This window comes from Melozone crissalis, unplaced genomic scaffold (assembly GCF_028551555.1).
Source record: "Melozone crissalis strain CALT ecotype California unplaced genomic scaffold, PUWL_Pcris_2 ptg000002l_1, whole genome shotgun sequence".
Lineage (NCBI taxonomy): Eukaryota > Metazoa > Chordata > Aves > Passeriformes > Passerellidae > Melozone > Melozone crissalis.
In genome coordinates this window covers 22,242,798-22,266,496 of record NW_026535780.1, presented here as the reverse complement: position 1 = coordinate 22,266,496, position 23,699 = coordinate 22,242,798, and the positions used below count along the sequence as shown (strand labels likewise).

Below are 23,699 nucleotides of genomic sequence, written 5' to 3'. Positions count from 1 at the left end.
TTAAAAGTAATTACATATCAGTGTTGGCCTTAATGCAATCCAATTCAAAACCCATGTAAAGTTACTTTGTAAACAGTATAGCACATCCATGGGTAAATAATATTATAGTGGTAAAATCAGTATTTGTATAAATACATGCTAATATGAGCAAATTAATGAAGTCTTAGCCCGAGTCATAGAGAATGAGTAATAACATTGTCTCAGCTGCTTACACAGACAAGATGAAATATGTCAGGTGTCAGAGTTATGCTATTTCTTTTAATTCTCTGAAATAAAAAAGCATGTAAACTCCTGAGATACATTTTGGAAATTAAAAATTAATCCTTTCATGCCAATTTTCCAAGGCCAGTTGATTTAAAATTGTTAACAGTAAACCTTTCCTGTGCAGGAGAACAACAGGATGGATAAGGAATAAATCTCTTAAGATGTGGAAGGAGAAAAAAAGATTGCTTTGCCAGAAGCCTCTTTAAAGGCACACAAGCAGCATATGTCCTAGTGCAGGACAGGAACACTAAGCAGCATTGTAGGCAATGAATATAATTCCTCTGTCATGGCAACTCCGCTGCCCCTCAGAAGATTGACTCCTCTCCCTAAAACTGTAAGAAAACTATAATCTTTGTGGAGCTCGCTTCCAATACAGTGTCAACACAGTGAGTGGATTTAGATTATTGAGAGGTCAGACAAATCTCAGTGCTGCTACTCATTCCATGAGTAGCCTCATTCCATGATGAATTTTCCAAGAACAGCAACAAAAAGCTTACAACTCCAATCATTTACGTGTGTTTTGTCACCTCCACCCACGTACATTATTTTCATTCTAAATCTAAAAGTAGGAGCTGTGTTCCCAGTTTAAAAGCACACAAAAACATATCCAAGCACTTCAAAATGGTCCTCCTTTGAGAAGTTTTAACTCTATTAAAACTCCCTAAGATTAGTTTAGCCAAAACTTAGCAATGGATATAGTAATCTAAATTATGAAGATTATTAAAATGTTCTAGCTCCTACAAAGAAACCAAAAGGGCACATGTCCTGGAAACCTCCTCTCAAAACTTAAAATCAGACATGCTTTAGTAAGTTGATAACACATAGTCATAAAGTTCACAGTAGCAAGAACCTCCCAGATTTGGAGAGAAAGATGGAGCACTGCTGGCTTTTGTCCTGAGCTGGAAAACCACTGTCCTTCAGCAACCAACCCTTCAGAGTGCTGAAGCTACAGTAATATCATTTGCAGCAGGCTTTAAAAAATTTGCTGCATCCTCAAATCAAAATTGATTCCATTAATGAAGTTGTTATATTTACTAATAGCAGTTCTTTTTGCTTCAGCCCTATGAAAAAACAGCTATTTCCAATCATTGGCTAAATATTTTAGGCAGTCACTAAAAAACTGCATCCTGATGACCCACTAAGAATAAGAATAATAGTGTGCCCCTGCTCTCTCACTAGGAGCTGAGTTTGGCTTGCTAACCCATCTCACGTGGTACACTACAGAGTGTCAATCCACTGATGCTTCTTGTTATTCATAAGAGGTGGAGCGATATTTGCAACAATAACTTAAGGCAAAAAAAATCCTTTCCATCTTATTGCAGACACCCTAAGGTATACCATTGGAGTTTTTTTAACAGATTTTCTGCAGACTTTCTTTCCCCCCTTACAATTGTGGGGTTTTTTTTAAACACCAGGAAAAAATGAAAATATTAGAGAGCATAACTTACTTACTTAGGTGCTGTTTCTGCACATAAACTAACTGCATCATATGAACAAAACACAATTTAAAAATTCCTTTAGCAAAACACAACAGTATAAGCTTTTCATTTTACTTAAAATTTTAAAGGTTATTTTGAAAAGCCTCAAAACTTCATAAGGGAGTAGCAAAAATAATTATTTTGGATACCTACTTTAATAATTGATGGCATTTTGGAGTTGAGGTTATCATAAGTAAAATGCAGACGAGTCCTGAAGGAACACTTGTACAGCAGAGGTTCCTGGTAAAATTCGATTTTACCACTAGCATTTCTCTTATCAAGACATACTGTGCAGTCAGAAAAGTTGATCATCTTCCTCAGTACCAGATCAGTGGCTTTTAAAAGAAGCATATAGGTTAAAAAAGTATATTACATACAAGAAGTAAGTTGTGCATACAGGTTCTTAACTAGAAGAAAGCAATACAAGACAGCTTTTTAGTCATTATTTAAATCAAAGTACTTGTTTGTGTGACTGAAGAGAAGCAAAGTACTTGCTTATGTGACTGAAGAGGATCATTTGCTGTTATGCTGAACGCACAGGACGTGAGGACAAATTAGTTACACCCAATAAAAATTTTCACCCTGTCTGCTACAACTTGCCTCTTTTTATAAAAGAAGAGTACTGTTTCATGTGGAAGCATACGATTACTATGATTCTCATTATTCCCACAGAAATAGTTTTGCATATTATCCCCCAAAGTTTTCTTTTGAACCTTCCAAAAGAAACAAAAACTTTTGTCGTGATCTTAACACGAAATATATTTTGTGATTTTGTCATATTAGTTTGTAATTATTTTAGCCAGAACAAAAAAAAAAAATAGGTTCAGGAAAACATTAATTGAATTCAACACTCTACCTGAAACCTTCTGTGTGATCTTAGCACAGTTACTGTGCCCCAGTTCCACCTCTAGCCAATATCAGTAAGAGCACCCAGACAAACAGGTGAGTGCTGGCAATTCAACGACTGAAACATTCAAACACTGAAGACCAAGATAAAGAGTCAGAAGTTGGGGGCTTTCTTCCCCTGAAAATGTGAAGTGAAATGAATCATGCCTTGCAACTGGTATGCTGTGCTCACTACTGTGAGCACATTTGACTGCCTCTCTTGCCAGCCTGTTCAGGGTTATAAGACCATCACAAACAAGTGCAATGGAATGCCTTAATGTGCTACTGCTCACTCACAAAACTTGCCTAAGCACTCAGTGCCAGCAGCAAGCACCAATTAAAATACCACAGCAAGCGTGAGCAGAGGACAAGACACCTTGTATGATTATCTGTGATCATACAAGGATGTAGTATCAATCAGTCTATAATAATACAGTTGGCTCATCAAAATTAAGGTAAGAACAAGAGAAAAAACTGACTGGAAATCAAAACAGACATAAATTGTCCTACTTCTGACAAAAAAAAGCCATTTTTATGAGACAATAATTTCTGTAGGAATTTAAGAGCGCCTCCACAGCGGTAAGTAAAACCAAAAAATATCAACTCACCAGAGATGTCCATAAATGCTCGATCCCAAAACTCATCCACTGTATAGCATTCTGCAGAAGTGATATTGACTGAGAGAACAATATCATCCTCCACATATTTTAAGATGAGATTGTTGATCACAATGTTGACATTATTTACAACACGCCTAATCAAACTCTGAACATAACCTATAAATTAAAACAAATTCTTGGCAAAGATAAGGAAGACATGATAAACTCATTTATTTAGTAAAAAAAAATCATTATTTCAATACATTTACTATTCTTAACTTGCACTCTTTTAAAGAATCAAAATTTAAACAAACTATGTATCATTTTCACCCAAAAATTAACACGACTTAAAACTCTTTAACACTCTGTGTAGTTGTTAAGTCAATCAGCATCCTAGAAATGCAATATACCATAAAAAAAGTTGTTATAAACTATGAATACAATAGAGCACACAAAACTAATTAACTTTAAAACTAATTAAGAAAACATAACACTATGGATTACTGTAGACAAAGAATTTTAACAATTACTTTTCTACTTGAGAGATATTTAGAAATAGGTTTGGAAAAGTGAATACCAGCTGCTAGGTTACTTTTCAAGTGTGCATATATTATGCCTAGGTGCTCCCACAGTTTTTTTGTAAGTTAAATAAGTATTAACACATCTGGAACTTCCTCATTCTAAAACCTAATATATCCACATCTTGTTCAGTAAGACCCCTCTGAGGTCTTACTGAAACCAATTTCTGTCAACAACCAAATAGTAAGCACCTGCACTGAAGCCTGCTGGGAACAAATCCATTTACATATTTTTAGATGTAATGTTATTGGAAAAATATCTCACCTGGGAATTCACAGTATGTGGCAAACATTAATATTTTTAGAATATCATAAAGAAATTAAATACTACCCATATTCCTGTCTTTCATGCATACTGAAGCTATCTGGGGACCCAACTCACTTGTGCTAGAAAAAAACAAGCCTTAGAATTTCTCTGTTTTCAAATTTATCACATTACACACATCTAAAAATACATTTCATAGACACTATCGAGTTCTAGTTTGGTGACTATGCTGAAAAAAGCTAGCTAATGATAGAGGCCTAAACCCACAGGCTTCAAGAGCAGTTTTCTGAAACCTGCATTAAATAAAATTGTTGACACAAAGGAGCTTTAATTCAAATTAAGAATTAAAATAAACATCCAAGTATTGTCAGTTAACTAGGAAAACACTTAAGTTGCTACTTCCATTCTACTCTGCTTTTTCTAGGTATTCATCTTTTCCACACTCATATATAACTTTTCACTTTAGGGTATGTAGAAAATTTTACCATTACATAAGTGATTTTCTTGAGTTCCACAACTAAAAATTTGCCCAGCTGACATAGCACATTTTTTGGTTTTTCAGGATTCAAAGTCCTCAATGACCAGAAAGAGGAAATCCAGAAATACAGTCAAATTCAATGTTTTCAGAGCTTAGTATTGTCAGATTTCTAACATAATCTGAATTGGCTTTTTCTGCATATCAATCTAAAACTACTGAAAAATATGTGGAATAACCTGTTTTTAAGGATTTTCTCACTGACTCCTTCAAACAATGACATTTTTAGTTTATATGAACTCAGAAAGTCAGATTTATTATTTCAGTAATTAAGGGGCATATGAGACCCATATTCATCACTAGAGTGACATAAACCAACCTGTACATAAATAGAAAGCAGCACAAGGCATTTAGCTCCTTTTCCTAATTTCAGTATAGAAATATTTTGCAGACTATTTAACTAGCAATTATAAAATTATAGCCAGTTATTTAAATATGATTTTAAAGCAAGCTACTAATTTAATTGAAAAAAAGTGCAGCTGTCTCTCCACAGGTCCAAAGTTTCTTCAGTATTTTGCTGTCAAGGGTCTTTCAGGAAAACAGCAACACCATTTTCATCTGTATGTCTTTTTGGCTGAATGCATTAAGAGAGGAAGCACAGTCCTATCTTCCAAGAAAAAAAAAAAAAAAACAGGGGTCATGGATTTGCTAAAAAATGCAAAACTGCCTATGGAGATATTTCCAGCTAGTGGTACACTACATTGTTGGAAGTATCATACAAAAACCAGCTTCCTGATTGAGTTCAGCTTCAAATATACTAGAAGCAGATTTTCACACGTGAGGAACAGTCTTTTAAGAAATTGTAATTCCTACAATTCAAAACAAAATAATAAAAACATCAGCAAGTTCATGTATAATAAAGGGTTTGTTGTTTTTTTCATGTATGGGGATTTTTTTTCAAAAGGGTTTTGTTTTAAATAGAAGTGGGAAAAAGCAGGTAAAGGTTACTTATACTTCTGTGATTTCTAAGAATAACATAATGGGCATCTTTGCCACTGAAATATAGGTGTTCTACAGCAAGTGAATAAAACCACCAAAAAATCTGTAGGGCTAAATTCTTTCCTTGTGTTGCACTTGTGAGGTGCAACACAAAGTCCACAAGTGTGCTTTTTTCAAATTCTCCAGAACCCAGGAGGCTGCACTGAGCATTATGCGCTACAAATGCAATTTCAAATCCAATGCTCCAAAAGTTTAGTATCTCTGTAGTCACAGAATCAATACCATCAGAGTAGACACATCTAAACAACTGAAGTTTAGCAGGAGTCTGTTGTTGCCAAAGCTACAGTCTTAGCTAAACTTTGCCTCTGGAGATTAATCTCCAAGGACACTAGAACAAAAGGACAAACAAATCTTTTTTAAAATATCCCCTGGGAACATTAATTAAAAAAAAAAAAAAAAACAAACTAAGCAGATGACTCCATATCTTACTAAAATTCAGAATGAGCAAATTAAATCTTAGGACATTTTACCAGATAGGTAAATCTATACTAAACAGTGCTATTTCTCCACTCAAAACCAAAACCAAAGCACCTGTATTTACAACTTCATACTTTACAACAATTAATACAACTCTATTGATACAATTTTGCCACAAGGAGGTAACTTACAAAAATCCTGCAAATGTCGTTGAAGGAAATATATTCATACAATTTTTGAGTAGCCTTTGACTTTTGTTGTTTGCAGATGTGACCCAAAGAGCCAAATTTCAGAGAGTTGCCACAGCTGGAGCGCTGTCCATGGTAGGAAATGGTTTCCCCCAGTTCCAAGCCCCCTGGAGTTTGTTCTGTCAGGAAGCTCTAAAAGACCCTCCAGCCCTGGCTCCTCAAGTAACCATTTCCAAGCAAAATTATACCATGTAGCACATCATATTACACACACTAAATCTCAATGTTGTCTTTTGATTCAAGTCAAGTATAAAGCTTCTGTTAACAAAAGACAGCAACAAAATCTCACACAAAACTATCATATTTTTCACCTATCTAAAATTACTTGACCAACACAGCAAACTGCCATTCATTCCAGTACTCTCCAATTTTACCTTTCTGCATGAATGACCTCATATCCAAACTCAGAGGCAACAGCAGTCAGATACATATGTCCTTAGGCATTTTTGTATCACAAAATTTCTCCAATTTCAGCATCTAAACTTCCCATTCACATTGAAATTCCATATCCAGAAAAAAAAAATGGTGACAATCTCCACCAGTAGATACAGGGCTCAATAAAAAACATTAATAAAACATGGAAGAGTTTCGAGTTTTCAGCCTGAGAAAGAGAAGTCTCCAGAAAAACCTTACAGCAGCCTTCCACTACCTAAAGGGAGTCTACAAGAAAGCTGAAAAGGGACTTTTCACAAGGACATGTACAGATAGGACATAGGATAATTGTTTTAAACTGAAAGAGGGCAGGTTTAGATTAGATAATAGAAAAAAAATCTTTATTTTGAGGCGCTGCAACAGGTGTCCTAGAGAAGGTGTGTTCAAGGTCAGACTGGATGGGGCTTTGAGCAACCTGGTTGAGTGAAAGGTGTCCCTCCCCATAGCTGGGGGTTGGAACTAGATGATTTTTAAGGTCCCTTCCAATCCAAGTCATTCTATGATGCTACCTTGAACTATAAATGAATTATGTCAATTTAAGAATTTGCTAAAATGGCGAAAAAGGTTATCAGCATTAAACTACATTTTTTTGTGATTTGGTTCTATTTTCTAACATACAAGTATTTCACTAACCTTTGTGATTTGTAGGTAGACAAAAACATAATAATCTAACTTAAACACAGGGATCACTGAATAAACTTCTGTATTTGAGTTACACAAAAATACATAACCAGTTCCTGAAATGATGGATTACCTGGAGGTAAATCAGGGTCAGGAGAAGCAGACTGCTGAACTCGTCGTGATTTTACTGCTGATTTCAAGCTTTCTGTGGTACTGCGGTTTGTGGAACTGGAACCACAACTTTCGTGGTCTTCCTGCTAGAGGAAAAGAAAGCAATGAAGTCAACCAAACAAATAGAAAATAAATGTGGGGAGAACTTGGTAAAGGTTCTGTAATTTCTGTTACTGTTTTTCCATCTACTCAATCCTGTACTACAGAAGTTGACACAAAACAAGCTCAACAACATTAAATGAATACCTGCACTAACTTTGGTTTAAAAAAGAAACCTGTCATTTAAATATTTATTTCAACTGAACATATTTTTTTCTAGCTCCATTTCTGCTGAAACATTCCTTCAGAGACAGATCCTTGCAGATTATCAAAACAAGTATGAGAAACTACCTAATTGCATGAGCTTATATGCCTACTCATGAAACCACCTCAGATGGTTCCAAGATGTCAGACTCACATCCTTCCTAATACCACTAATTGAAACTGATTCATGAAGCAAAATATTTTTGCAGACTTCTATAACAGTAAAACATGACCCCAGAAAAGATAAATGAACTGAGGGCACCTGCTCCTCTTGAGCTTCTATATAGTTCATTCAACATAAGGAATTCAGAAGCAGAAACGTGGCTCATAATTCCAGAATGTGATATAATCAAGATGAGATTTGCAGACACAAGAAAATCTTAATTAGCTGAATCTAGGATTTTAAATATACCAGTAATATTCCCATTACATTCCAGAATGACAGTTTAAGCACAAGGTTCAAGTCTAAGAAAGCCAAGAGAAGTAATGCAAATATTCTTGTAAATGTATTAAAAGTACAGGTTAAAGAGGATGCAAACAAAGCTTTTGACCTAAGCCAAATTAATTTGATAGAGTTTCTTGCAGAAAAAGTGAAAAATGCTTTCTGGGTCATGCCACTGATCATATCACAAAATTTGTTCACAAAAAGAAGCTTTGGGGAACAAATGTTAAGTAACATAGTATGAATTATAATATTCTTAAGTCCTCTTAACATGAAAAGCAAGCAGCTTAAATTTTGCTGGATGTTTATACAGGACAAATCATGTGTTTCTCCACGTGCTGCCTGGTATTTCTAATAATCTCAGAGAAATTACAAAAGGGAATCTTCACATTACTTGCTTTTTCATGTGGATTTTGCTTGCCATTAAAAAAAATTAATACATGTAATGATACACTTCAAATGCAAGCCTACCATTTCAAAAGTAACTAAAGAAATTTTTTTCCTTCCACTCTGTACTTAGAACAAAACAGGGAAATTCTCTGATGAAATGAAGACCATTTCCCTAAGGGAAAAAAAAGAAGAGCACTAGAATCTTAGCTGGGGGAAAAATAAGGTTAAGGTAGAAGCTTTAACTCATTTGGGGCAATTGCATAAGACAGACATATTCATATATTAGAAGACTACATGATAGCTTCTGAAAGAAGGATGAGTTACCATAAAGGATTTGAGATTTTCTAGTTACTAATATAGTATTGAAAAGCAAGCTGTTGGATGCTTTTTATTTTAAGGTTATTTGGCAATTTTAGTCATACAGGAAAGTCTCATTCCAGTGCATAAAAAAATCCCATAACGAGTGTTGAGAATCAGCTCTGTTTAGAGGGCATTTGTTTGTTTTCTCATCTCTGACAAACTTCTGATACTTTTCATTGAGGAATGCAAGTCTCCTGAAGACTATCCCTGAACCTAAAACTGTGGAGCAATTTCAGTAGAAAACCACCTTTCTCTTTATGGCATACCTGACAGAGATAAAGCAAGAGCTTCAAGCTTTTATTAAGTCCAGCATGATGGAAGCCTCTTCATATATATTTTGTAATCAGCAGAACTCAACTCTCCTTCCTCTCCAGTTTACTGAACAAACTTAGATCACACACTCTTACTCTAAAATTTTTGAAATGACTTTTAGATATACTTTCTTGGAAACCAGTTTACATGTAGCACAGAAGTATTTTTTTCAGGTAAGACACTACACAACTGTTTATGTTTTGAACTTGAAGAAAAGCCCAAGCTCAATTACCACATTTCCTTCTTCCCCAAGCTCACTCATGGATTGCGCAGAATGCTGTGCCGCCACTGTTTAATGACTTGGTCTGATAGGATCACATTACACTTGACTTTTAATATTTATGTCAGCTACAAAATGAAGAGAAGGGGGGAGAAGGAAATGGGGAAGTTCTTTTACTGAATTGTTAACTCTATCAAGCCTGATTACATTCAAGTCTAACTTTTCTATCTACATACTGCTGTAATTAGGCTCAATACATGTTCTCAAAACTTCACAACATCTATGCAATTATATAGAGTATTATGAGTAAAGATTAAGTAAGAGTGGTTTAAGCTTTTACCACTTTGAGAGAGCTAGGAATAAACACTAATATTTTTGAGGAGGGATTGTTTTTTTAAAGGAAAGGAGAGGAGAATCCTTAATTTTGAAACAGTCACAAATCTCAACATTAAATAAATTAAATAAACTAAATAAACACAAATTATAAATTAATTAATAAACACATTACATCCAGTAAGTTCTTCATATTTCCCTGAGCTACAAGTCTGTTGTGATGGAAAAACGGCTGTAAATCCTTTACAACGAGCTGGACCTCAACACAAGCAAAAATGTACATATTCCAAAATGGTGCCAAAACACAAAGCAAATTTATCTCAGAAATACACCTGTGTGACTAAATCCATACAAAGTAACAGAGTACACCTACATTTAAGAAGAATTCAACCTGACTGACATTTGAAAAAAGGGTGTGGGTTTTTTTGTAATCTGGAATAACATCCATTCATTTCATAACAATACACAATTATCAAAAATATTTTTGGGAGCTGCAAGGGTTAGATTGAGGTCTTTGAGCATGAACATACGCACCATTTTTCACCACAGTTACTGATATTTTATAAACCAAATGTATTCTTCAATTACTCAAAGACAATAAGAGTGGCCATGAACTTAAAAAAACCTACACTCCTAAGTACACATATATCCAGAAGGTTTTTGTATCTGCACACTTCTGCTCAATGTTAACTTTAAGAGTACACTATTAATTTCTCAAACATGTGGTTGTCTCATAAGCCCAGAAGTAAAACATGTTCATTAGAGAGATGGGGAAAGTTCCAAGGAAACTGCCAAAACTAGCATAATTATGAAACTATTTAAAACTGGAACCAACTAGAGTCACACACTGTGTCTAGATCACAGTGATGTCATCAGAAACACCCAGCCAAAAAGCACTAAAATTACTGCACTCCCATAAATCCACCTCACACACATGTTTAAATGACAAACATTTAAAAGCTGAAGTCAAAATCATAATGGTGGTGGGAAGGGAGTTACATTCTAAAAGTGCTAATAACTATCGTTATGGAATGAGATTTGATAAACATCCATTCATTTTATCATTAATGAGAACAATTCCAAACAATAGCCACAGCAGTGGAAAACTAAAAATACTCATGATATATCTAGAGAGAGGATTTTTAAGTAAGACAAGTAATTTACAAAAGTATCTTTTCCCACTAGCTTGTATCAGAAGTAAAGCCTAGAAAACTTAAATTTGAACAAGAGGTCCTGTTTTGGGGTGTTATTCTGCAAATACAACAAAACCAGTTTTGCACAACCAGGCTCTTTTTTCACTTTTGACAGACATGTCAGATCCAGCAGTCAGATGCAGCTGAAATGTTTTTATGAAGCACTATGGTTAGTTCTAGAACTATGCAAGTCATAAGTAACATGCTAAAGACACCTAGGCTAGTAAAGTTATATTCAAGTTCTTTTTCTACTGCAATTTAAAACAATTATTGCAAGGTTTAGAGCAAATTACAATTGACAATACTTGAACACACAACAGATGAGGTTTATTTTGATCTTTCCTAATAAGTGGAGTTTATAATCTTAGTTCATTATTCTTTCCTTTGTTCATTATGCTTTCCATATTCAAAATAATTTTCTCCTTAAAAATACACACTCTCTTTTTAAAACACACAAATCCTATTCAACGTGTAAGATCTCCAAAATGCCTCATAAGCACACTTTACAGGAAAACAATGCTCTCTTGGAGATCACTTGACTATTTATACAAATACTGTCCCTCTGCTTTCATAAAACCAAGTTAGACAATTGGGTTCTATAGAAACAAACCAAAAGAAAAACGAAGAAGCTGTTTAAAATCAATGAATATTATGAATTAAAATTTTAAAACCCAAACTGATTCAAATTACTTACTACACAAACTTGCAAAGAGCCCTCCATCCCCATTTTTTCCCTTTTCCTTTATAGAATTTGCTTTTTCTCGCCCTCTATCATTTCTAAAACAATAAACTTAATATCCTTTACAATTCATTAAAAGATATCTATTAGTATTTCTATAAAATTTATTTCAAATGGCAAGATGCAAGAACTGAGGGAGTGGAACTTATTTCCCACTAGTGGACAGTGCTCACATGGCTGAGCAGTTGGCTGCCTGTGAAGCAACATTCAGGATGTGCCCATCTTAGCAAGGCCTTTGACACAATCTCCTCATATGGGCAATCTCCTCATTCACAGACTGGTGAGACACCAGCTGGACAGTGGGAGTTCAGTGAAAAAGTGGCTGCAGCACTGAGCTCAAAGGGCTGTGATCAAGCTGCCAAGCCCAGCTGATGACTGGTTACTTGAGGCATCCTTCAGTCCATGGTGTTTTAACTGAAGACCTGAAGATGGGATAGAGTGCACTCTCATCAAAACTGCAGATAGTACCAGCCTAGGGAGAGGAGCCAATGCACTGGTGGGCAGTGCTGCTATTGCTAGGGTCCTTGAGGGGGTGCAGAAAGGGCTCTCAGGAACTCAGGGAAATCCAGATGTAAACACTGAGTGCTGGAGCACCCAGGATAAAGATACTCTGGAACTGCAGACTCAAACCCAAACCGCTCAAGAACAGCTTTTCAAAAACCAATCCAAGGGTGCCAGGGGGCAGCAAGCTGCCCATGAGCCAGCAGCTTCTCCTTGCTGCAAAGGCCAAATGTGTGCTGGCTGTACTAGCAAGGGTGGACCCAGGGGCAGAATTATCCTCCTCCCTCAGCTCCCTGTGAGACACTGTATGGAATACTGCACCCAGCTGAGGGCTCCCCAAGATACTCCAGAAGCAGATCTACAGAGGACCACCATGGTGGTTAGGGCAGAGAAGCAATCTCCTGTGCTCTCTCTCAGGGCAGATTGAGATAAATTTGAGATATATTAGGGTTGTCCAGCCTGGAGAAGGATGATCCCACAGCTGCCTACAGCTACATACTGGGAGGGTACATACTGAGAGAAGTGGGATCCAGACTGTGTCTGTTGCCACTCATCTTTTCATGGTACAAATCTGAACCATGCAATTCCAAGCAGGGCAAGCTGTTTCTCATCATTTGGAGGGTGATCAAGTATTGAACTGGCTGCCCAGAGAGGTGGTAGAGTCTCAGTCCTTGGAATTATGCAGCACTTGGATGGCCAAGCCCTGCAGAAACCCATTCTAATTGCACTTGCTTTGGGCATGAAGCTGACTAGATCATCACCAGAAACCATTCCACATTGCACTACGATTCCTCTGCATGTGAAAATGAAACAAAAAGTAATATAAATTTTTGAAAATATTATCTTCAAAATACACAAGTTTCACTAAAATGGTAAGCACCATGAAGATCTTGCTTTCCAAAGGATATCTGGTTCTTTTCCACTGCTATACACTTGCTAATATGCATTACACATAAACAGATTCATATTACACTTCTAACCTCACAGCAACACTTCTACTGGCTAACATAGGTTAAGCACTGCTTAGAAATTAGTACAGAAAATTAATTTTATTATTTCTTTAATGAACAGCAAACTAGAAGCATAACACTGAAACAAAGAAAATCCAGTGACTCACATATGCTACATATGACATCTGTACATCTTTTGCAAGATGTGATTTAATAATCTAACACACATTTACTTTAAAATTATGTAAATACAGGTTAATTTCAAAACTATGACAGTGTAAAATATTTAAGACAATTTAGCCAAGTCAGGCCGTGTTCCAATTTTGCAGAATAGTTAAGGAATTCTGTATTACATACAGAAATTATAAGTTCTATATACTTCTAGTATACTTTCAAAAGACTATTTGAGATTGGCCACTTTTTTTTTCTAGTGTAACAAAACTCAATTTTAAATCTTTTCAAATCACATACCTCAGAGCAAGTACTCAGAGACTGAGCTCTGTATTTCTCTACAGCAGACAAAAACATGCTGGAAAGTCTTTTTTTCTGCCAGAGTTTTTTTCAATACTACTTCATGTAGAAACATGTCAAAAATAAACTCTTAATATTATGTTCCAGACTACAAAGGAGAAATACCAAGGAATTTGAGGCAGAGACATGGGGAGTGGGGCAAATAAACAAGGTTTAAGTTAAGCAGAACAGACAAACTGGAGCAATCAAGAAACAATTTAAACAAGGTGTCAGCATCTATTTGCCTCTTGTTGCATATGATCTTGGCTGATGCTAAATTAACAGAAACAACCAGCAGCGATGACCAGCAAGGCACATTAAAGGTACATGCATTAGATGAGGGTGTTACATCCACCTCCCAGTGTTAGCACAAGCCTTGAGTTAATTCTATATTAGCACAGCACAATGTGCTCCAAAATAGAGGTACAAGTTAAAAATCCACACAAATGCTGTGGACAGGCTAAAAAGGCCCAAAGGTAAGCCAGGAAGCTTTGTGAGGCACTTGTTGCACTGATACCACAAAACATGTGCCATCTTCCTATTGATTGCCGGATAACAAAATCTCCCTGTGATGTTGCTACTGTTTTGATTAGCTGATTATCCAGGCTATTTGAAAGGAATATTCCTTTGTTTACAAGAAAAGGAGCTGTCAAGTGTCTGAAAGCCCATGGTGAAACAGTCATACAGCCAAAGATAAATAGAACAGGCTGTTCTCACTCAGTGGTTCTCAGAAATACACCCCAATTTCTCAACACTCAAGACAGGGTAACAAATAAAATGACTTTGCAAGTTCTTTTAGAGGGGAGTTGTACAAATATCTTCTTTCTATTGTGTAAAGAAATTTGTATTATAAACTGTTAACTGATCATCTAGTAAAGTTTCTGATACATTTACTGTAGTTTTAAAAAGTTATGAGGCCACCTACCATGATGTAAGTGCTTTTTAATAGAAACAAACATCTCAAAATGACTTTTCTGCAATTTCTCCTAGGATAAGCTTTTTCAAGATTTCATTCTCTCATGTTACAGGAAGTTTGTGCAGTGCTTTGCTTGGAGGAATATGGGTGGGGTGGTGTTAATTCTGTAACATTATTCTGCGTTTAATAGCAAACAAAGTGAAGTCTGACCCATGACTAGAGCTCTCAAAGCTACAAAAAAAAAAATCCAAAAGAAGAAATATTACAGCAGCAACTGGCAGCTGTACTCAAAATTTGGCATCACTGCAGAAGCAAAGATGGAAGGGATAAAAAAAGTCAATTCTGAAATGTTTGTTCCACAAAAGTCACAGTGCATAGAACTCTAACTCAGTAACTCTCACACCAGGTTGACTGAAAGGAAAAGTCAAAAGGAAAGACATAACAGAAACGTGAGCTTCTTCAGCAAAACTGGTAATATGGGCTGAAATGGGTCACTCTGGCCCATATATTCTCTGTGACTGAAAACGAGAAAGAAGAGTGACTGAAACAGTTTAACCCTGAAGGCCTGGGAGAAAAGAGTGACAGAAACAACTCAGGAGAGCAGACAGAAACCTATGAGAAGTGACAAGCATTTCTTTTCTCTTTTCCAACTTGTGTTCAGAAACAAGCAAATTCAATAAAATTAAGAGTGATAAAAGAACAGATACCTATTTCAAAAATCTCTTGAAAATTAAGTCAGAACAAAATAGGATATACATTTCAAGTTTAAATAATTTATCTCCATACATGAAAACTCCAGGCCAGTCTGACTGTTCCACTGTCACCCAGCATAACACACCATTTGGGGCTTGTCAGAGGAGCATCTCACTCCAGGTCCAGCTACTGAACTGGCCAGCACTACAACAAACATATATCTTTCTTACACCAACTGCTTACATTTTTATTTGTGCTATTTTGGAAGACGCTGTACCAAAGACGAGACATACTCTCATCCTTGTTGCAGGTACCTTGAAATATTTGCAATGGCTGAGAAGTACTTCTCCAGCATTTATGAAGTCTGTTCCTGCAGCGTTCACCACAACATCAAAATACCATGGTAAGCATGGCTCAGCCACATCACTGATTCATTAAACAACACCTGGGAACCATTAGCAGAAGTTTGATCCATTCAGGTCACTCTCTCATATTCTCTTCAACCTGCCAGAGGGCCAGCACTGGTCTCCAGCACTATTTAAACTTGCCCCAGACTTCACCAAGACATCACTTTCCTTTGTGGTGTTAGATGATTGATGGTATTTGTTTCCCTGCACTGTTCTGGTGGGTTGTAGTTTAGCTCTGCTTCACACTTTCTTTAGAGGGTATTTTCCCCTAACACATTTCCTACTGGATTTTATTAGAAAGCCAGACCTCATGTGCAAGAATTCTCTCCACCAAGCACCTGCCAAGGATGTAGTAATAATTTTTATTACAACATAACCTTGCCACCCACTTCCTCCAGAGTAAGGTAGAATACTGTCCAGACCAAATTTTCTCCTAATCCCAAACACTACTGAACAGCAGACCTACAGCAGGGTCCCAACAAATTGAATAATCCTCAGCTCTCAAATTTCCATCATCACAATAAACCTCAAATATATAACAGTGAAAGGCCTGAGGCACAAAGCTTTGCCTGGAGAACTTGCTATCCAAGCAAGCTCTTTTCAGTGCTGAGCATCATTTGGCTAGTGCTTGGCTTTTGTTAGGTGCTGGGGATGGAAAGAGAGCAAAGAGGTAATGAAATGGCAATGAATTATACATGCCAATGTCAGAAGGAAGAGTATACCCACTAGCATCCCTCCAGCTGCTATTGATTTTCACAAGTGTTTAGGTTATGCTTGCAGTGACTAATTCTCCATCAAAATTGTTTGAAACTAGCAAATAGGTTCAAAATGTCATGGGGCAGTGCAAAAGAAGAAGAAGCAGAGATGACAAAGCCATGCAGGTCTGGTTTCCTTACAATTTCAATCTTAAAATCCAATCAACTGAAAAGCATTTGGGTCAGAGATTTCAGCCCAGCAATCCTTTCTTCCTCAGTTACTGTCCAAGATAAGTCCAAACCAAATTTGTGCTTGTGGCCATTCTTCACAGAACCCAAAACAGGGACTTCTTCCCAAAGTACTACTCTTCAGGACATTTTTTGCCAATACAAAAAGGTTCAAGTAGAAAGATTTCTCAGGCACAGGAAGATTAAACTGCTGCAGCTTTCACTGCATTCTGCAAATTCAGAAGTATGGGCATTTCACTGAAGAATAAGTGAGATGTTGGCATACAATAAAATCTACAGAAGGAAACTGGAACACCAACATAACAGTAATAAAAAATTATTCTTCTTTTCAAAAAATAAGCACAATCTTTACAAAAATAATAGTCATGGCTTTTTGAGTGCTATATTAAGACAAAACTTCACTTTCTTCTTATTTCCAATAGTGCTTCTCACACTTCTCATGCATACTATGAACATACACATAACTCTATGTAATTGTATTAATTCTATGTATGAATATTCAAACAACTTTAAGAAATTAAAATCTACTGAGTATAACTGTACATGAAATTTCAGATACATACACATCTGAAATTATGTTTACATAATTACTTAACTTACATAGTTTTCTTACTTGCCAGCTGATCAAACTCTAAACACAGAAGCCTAGTTGAGAGCTTCATTATTTAGTTGTCTCAAGCAAACCTTCCACATAATTTCCCAAAATGCTTGTCTTTAAACTTTCAAGTACCCACTAATAGCTCTGCTGTATTTCTAACAATTCACTTGCAAATTTGTCCTTGATTTTATTCTTTCTTTTTAAGCTTAACTTCAGACACCATGATGGAGAAGAACAGATTTTTCACCAAATGTAATTTATCAATTACATCTTATTTAAATAACATTATTTAAAACTATTGGACTAAACTACAAAGCTGGCTGAATGGCTGCAAAAACTTACTAGTTAATCAATGTTAAAGAGTACACATAAGAGCAACTTACTCAAAACACATAGTTACAGGTTTTCTATTTATAATCAGTCTTTTATTTTGCAATTGTCAAATGTGTAATGTGTAAAGCATTTCAGAGAACTTATTGCTATTTATAATGCTCTGCTTTTTAAGTAAGAAAGCTTTTGAAACATTAACTTAAACCTATATAAACAGTAATTTATCTTCTAAAACAGCCAGCAGTCTATCACACCAAACCACCAGAATGCTATATATTAAGTCAAGTGCAGCTGTCAGCACTACACCATAAATGTTGCAAAGTTTTACAAAAGATGTCTATATTATAACATTTAATTTTTTTATCACATTGGTTAATTTAAAATACAGTGTGCCTCCTGTCAGGCAGCATGGACTCTACACCAGTATTCAACATTTGCTATTTTTTCCACTGAATATCATGCTCATGTCACTTCCTTACAGAAATCTGAATGTTCAGAATTCAAATATGCATTTCCTAACACTAACTAAAGGGATGACTTTCAACATCAAATAAAAACAAAACACCTTCTTCCAAATCTGTGCCAATCATTTGGAATGGAAAATATTTTTTATCCTTGGTCAAAGTTGCAATAAATAAGGACAGGTTTAAAACAAGGTAGGAAAGTGAGCGTCAGAAAGAAATGGAGTGCCCAAGGGAAGAAATTACAAACATTCTGAAAGGAGCTAGAGAGACAGGACTGTTACTGTTTGTGCTCAACTGCAACTCCAGCCACGTGCCACAGGAAGAAATTAAAAACTGGACAACAGGATGGAGAAATAAGATTGAAAACAACTTGGGGAAAAAATATGCATGTGGGAAAGTAAAAAAAAACTTTGGAAATATCCTCTAATCTCACATAATGCCAAGAAGAAAAGCTCAGGGAACATTTAAGAAGAAAATACTGTATCTTGTTTCAAATCAAAACATGGGACAGTATTTGTAACAAAACTACTGAATAACATCAGCCAAGAAATAAGAAGTTAATAAAGAAATTAAACTCACAGAAATATTCTCTTAGATCATTAATTCTTCGTTATTTTATCTATTAGTTTACATTGTGAGATCTGTTTTATAAATTTAAGTTTTACAAAAGTAATTACAAGTAACATACCATTAAGTCATCAACTCATTCAGGTTTCACTAACACTTATTTTACATGGTGTACACTTGTTACAGTGGTGGATAGTTATGGCACCTTCAAAAACTAACATAAGGTGTAATATTTAAAATACCATTAATTCATGTAAGTGTAATTGCATTTGTGTCAAACTGAAAGAAAGCTTTTCTTGACTGATGCTTTTTATCTGCAGTCCTGAAGAGCAACAGATAATTTCATTAGTCAGAAGGTAAATCCCTCACTTTATAAGTAAGTCTTTCTGTAAACTTTAGATAATACCAATAATTTAAGGACAAGGACAATCGAGGATCATCCACCCACGGCAATTGCCCAGGGATGACGTTCATGCTGTAGCACCCTCCTGTGGCACAGACCATGGTCCTTTCCCTCCTGAATCCACCACACACAGACAGACACCCTCCATCTGCTCTTTTCAGGAGGTCTCCTCACGATTCTCTTCTTTATCCTTCTCCCTCAAACAGTCTGCAGACCAAATCTTTACCCCGTATCTCACAGAGTAAACTGAACAAAGTTGCGAACTGTAACTATCACTTCTGAACGTGTCTTACATACCATGAAAGTAAATATTCAGATAGTGTTTTAAAAACTATGCTTGTTCAACAAAAAGCATTGACACACAGATTTCTAAAGTGTTCTGGAAACATAAGGCTGTAAAACACATCACTTTCAGTCATGCTTTATTCTGAAATCTTGCTATAGTTGTTAAGATTTACTGTTGTGGGAGGAGACCAAGTTGGTAATTCATTGAACAAAGAGATTAAGTATTTGTTTTGTACTTTATAAGAAAAAAATGCATCTAGCTTTCATATAGTTAACAGGACTGAACACTTTTATTTCCAAATTTCCTGGCAAAGAGCGCAGGATGCAAAGAACCACACAGCTCCACTTCACACTGAACAAATATTGAAGCATTGAGTGCCTGAACAGTCCCTTCTGTGTGTGTGAGTCTCAAAATCAGATTGTAAGCAGTAATAAAAGGTTCAAAGAAACAATATACTGCATACGAAGGAAGTTACCACAGGACATGATTGTGGTGGTGCATCTTACTGATATGAGTCTTAACACAGCCACACAAGGATATCTAAATATCCATGTTTTTAAATATACTGACTGTGCTCCCTACACTGTGACTTTCTCTGTTCCTGGAAACACCATGTGGCAGTTGGAATGTCATCCTAATCCTGCTTCCTCTGTGGAAGCACATAGGCATACTTATATGTGGGTAAATACTTGTACCAAATGATGAAAAGAGGTTTTTTATCCATATGTATTTTTTTAAGCTATTCCATACTCCAACAAGCATCATAACAAAAAAAAATACAGTTAAAGTAGAAAAAAAAATTCAAAATACAATAAAGACTTGTAACTTCAATGTGGTGGCTAAAAAATAAAAAGATGCAAGACTGAGATAGAGAACCTGTGGGGCCCAGTAGCTCTTTGAAAAATAAGTTAGTAACAACGTAGATTAAGAAAAAATATTAATTCTGTTATGAAGCCAAAGGTTCATGCCAAATCATGACACAGGGTCATGGTTTTAAAGTTATCAATTGCAAATTTCACAATTTTCATAAAAACTGTAGATAACAAAAATTAAAAAACCCTAGTAACAGTACCATCATTTAACTCCTTATAAATCTTGACAACATAAATGTCAAAGCCAAACTTATCTACAAATTTAAGTTATGAGTACTTCATACAGCTACACAGATGCAGGCTTACCAAAGTGTCTTTTGCAATTAAAACTTAATATGTTAACATATCACCCAAGGATACTTCCACTTCTACTCTTCTCTTGTGGTTGAACTATAATCACATTATGTGCACACTTGTCCATCATAAACCTTCTGCCCCTATTTGAAAATGCACTATATTACAGTCCTTAATTACTTTCAGAAAATATTATTTCATTAAGGTATTTCAGCAATGCTCATCATGTATATAAATAAGAAAATAATATACCCACAGTATGTGTAGACAGGCTTATAGCTAAACCAACACACAGCTACACATGATTTTTTGCCTGTATACTCACATATTTATAAAGTTTTGCTTAATCTAATATCATTATCTATTAAGACATTGTTTTAGAACTTCTTTCATGAACAAAATGTCCCATAACTATCTCGATGGACAAAATTCATACTACAGTTTTCCCCCTAGATCCAGTATGCAAAATAAATTTAACATAAGAAACATGGAGATCCCAAATATAGCACATTTTTCACAAGTAATCTGTGTTCCTGTAATCAACTTTGCAAAACACTGTATGAATGTTTTTGATGAGAAATATTAAATAAGTGACATTTGTCCATGTTACTTACAGTGTTCTACTTAGAGAAAAAACTTTGTATTTAATCAAAAACTTTGCATGTTATATGTTTTAGGTCAGGGAGAAAAATTATGTCTGTTACTACTGCAACCAACATCCACAACCTTTCATAATTAACCCAGTAAATGAATGATCTTTACCTGCATTGTTTTTTCCCTCCACTCAAACTCACACTTCAACATGAAACATTTTCCTGCTATTTTCTTGATAAGGTTTTTAAACTTCTTGAAAAGATTTTTAAACTATATAGATATTTCAGGTTTTTCAGCCTAGTAAAGGAAAAACATACAATTAAAAACACATCTATTAAGTAAGAATTGCTTGATTTAGAAAACCAAGCACAGCTTAGATTTTTCTTTAAAATGCAAGCCATCTTCACCACTACATCATTTCAGGTCAATCAGAACCAAAATGTATTTGGATTTTCAATAATAAATTCTTCTTGTATCAGGCTGAAGATTTCTTATGCTCCAAGCACAAAATCCCTCCAAATCTAATAGGCATGAAGTGACAGAGAAGAAGACTAAACACATTTCTTAGATTCTCCAGGATAGGGCCAAGTTTGGTTTTTTTTTTTCCTAGAATAAAAGCTTTGCACTGCAATTAGCTGCTAAATATAAACATAGCAGCTTTGCATTTGTTGAGAGTTTTGATCAGTGTAAATCACCGATAACATCACATCAGTTACCTCTGACTGGTATGTTGAAATAAGGTGCACAGCACAAATTTTCAAGGGGCCATATCAAGACTCCCTCATCACATTTACAGACAGCAAGCATTTTCATTATTTACACATTCCTAGAATCAGAAAAGATCTTGAAGGCTAAAGCGGACACATAGGAAAGGTTGGGAATCACCAAGTTTCAAGCTACTGCACCTTATCAATTCTCATTTACAGCTGCAGAAAGCAACCACAGAGAGTAAATCCTGGCAGTAGTTTGGGTCCTCCCCAGAGAGAAAATGACCTAAGATGAGGGGAACATTTCTCTTTACACAGAACACCTGCACATTTTAAGTTTTTTGAACAACAATAAATCCTCACAAAAATATATTAACCACCTCTAAACTCAACTTCAAAAGTCCCAAAAACTGAGGGCCTCCAAAAGGATTTTTTGCTGACTGCTGCATCAGCAGCATGGAGGAAAAAACTACAGGAAAGAAAGATAGAGCACCGAAAAGTAGAAGGCTTTTTTCAGTTGAATGAAACAAAAACTCCAAGAGCTGCTTTTTGAGCCTAAAAACTGGGCATGTTCCACACAGCTCTGAGGAAACAAATATGCAGAAATAGATGGTGCATATCACATGCCAGAGGACCTGAAGAGCACCCAGTGTATTCATCACTTCTTTTCTGGTCTCCACTCCCTTTATTCTGTCCCTCACTGCTCCTATGAAAACACTACACTTGGTTTAATACACTCTGTTTTGCTAAGTCCACCCAGCCACCCATATTCATACAACCAAAAGATCTACAAGTCATCTTAACTAATATCTCAAAGTATACACCAACCACAGACCACTAGTCCAGTTGAGTCTTTTCCTAGCTTTACTACTGTTAAAATTGTCAAATTAAGGTGTTAGGTGTTCCAACCTCTGGGCTAAGTTCGGAACACAAAATCTTCCTTCCTTTCCTAATGTCAGGAGGGAAAAGTGGGAAGGACGCTATTTTTGCCTTCCACATGATAGTTTCATGTTGTTCCCCCGCTGCCCTGAGCACCAGCCCCTTGGCAGTATATACATCAAAGAGAATCATAAAATCAACATGAGGAAGTTCTCTCTTATACTTCCAAATATGCAAGGAGATGTTCCATTTCCTAGGGCCACTTAGCCCACAAACATCCTGAACAAGTTTAAAAAAAATGCTTCATAAGTCTACCCAAGAAATGCTTTTAGGCACCAGACTAATTTTTTGGGTGCCATAGTTCAGCCCACAGAGGAAATGTGTCTTAGGTAACCCTTTAGATTAGGAAAAATTAGTTCAATTTATAGACATCTTCTTGTAAGAAAACCAGATGAGATGATGAAAAAGCTCCTGCTGGGGATAAAACCCTACTCATCCAGGATGCTAGGAAGCTTTTTCCATAAAGATTTATTCCAATATTGACTACTGAATAGTGCCCAAAAAATAGCCAAAAAACCAGCAGATGATCATAAATAAAAGTGAGATACCACGAGGATGACAAAATGCAAAGGAAAATTAAAGCAAAATGGTAGAAACAAAAGGCAAAGTACTTTTTAAAACCAGGATCTTGAATGAAAAAAAAAAAATCAGTCTTCAAAGAGTGTAAGCCATAGCATGGCCAATCCTTTGGCTTAATCTAAGAAAGAAAAAAAAGCTGTAGACATTGTCCATATTCTCTGATATATCTGTTTTGCTATGTAAAACTCAAATGTGTGGTTGTCTCTCTATAGGGTTTTAAAGGGATCAGAATTTACCAATGATACATATGATATGTAAGTTTACTGAAATAGTTTGGATGAAAACTGGTCTCTGAACAACAGCCAAACCAAGGAGCATGAGAAAATTCCCATTAACATCTTGCAGCAATACTTCAATCAAC

The 23,699-nt window shown here is 35.8% G+C and overlaps 1 protein-coding gene across 3 annotated transcripts in view; it reads right to left on the bottom strand.

Annotated features, from left to right (window-relative positions):
* VPS13B (vacuolar protein sorting 13 homolog B) overlaps nucleotides 1-23,699 on the bottom strand; it is a 433,545-nt gene that overhangs the window by 381,951 nt on the left and 27,895 nt on the right. For 2 of the 3 annotated variants that reach the window (XM_054270120.1, XM_054270137.1), the window contains exons 4-6: nucleotides 7,455-7,578; nucleotides 3,236-3,403; nucleotides 1,896-2,077 (exon numbers count right to left, since the gene is read on the bottom strand). In XM_054270120.1, coding sequence (XP_054126095.1) covers nucleotides 1,896-2,077; nucleotides 3,236-3,403; nucleotides 7,455-7,578 — 474 coding nt within the window. The remainder of the gene's footprint in view (nucleotides 1-1,895; nucleotides 2,078-3,235; nucleotides 3,404-7,454; nucleotides 7,579-23,699) is intronic. The other variant, XM_054270129.1, reaches the window with a different exon arrangement.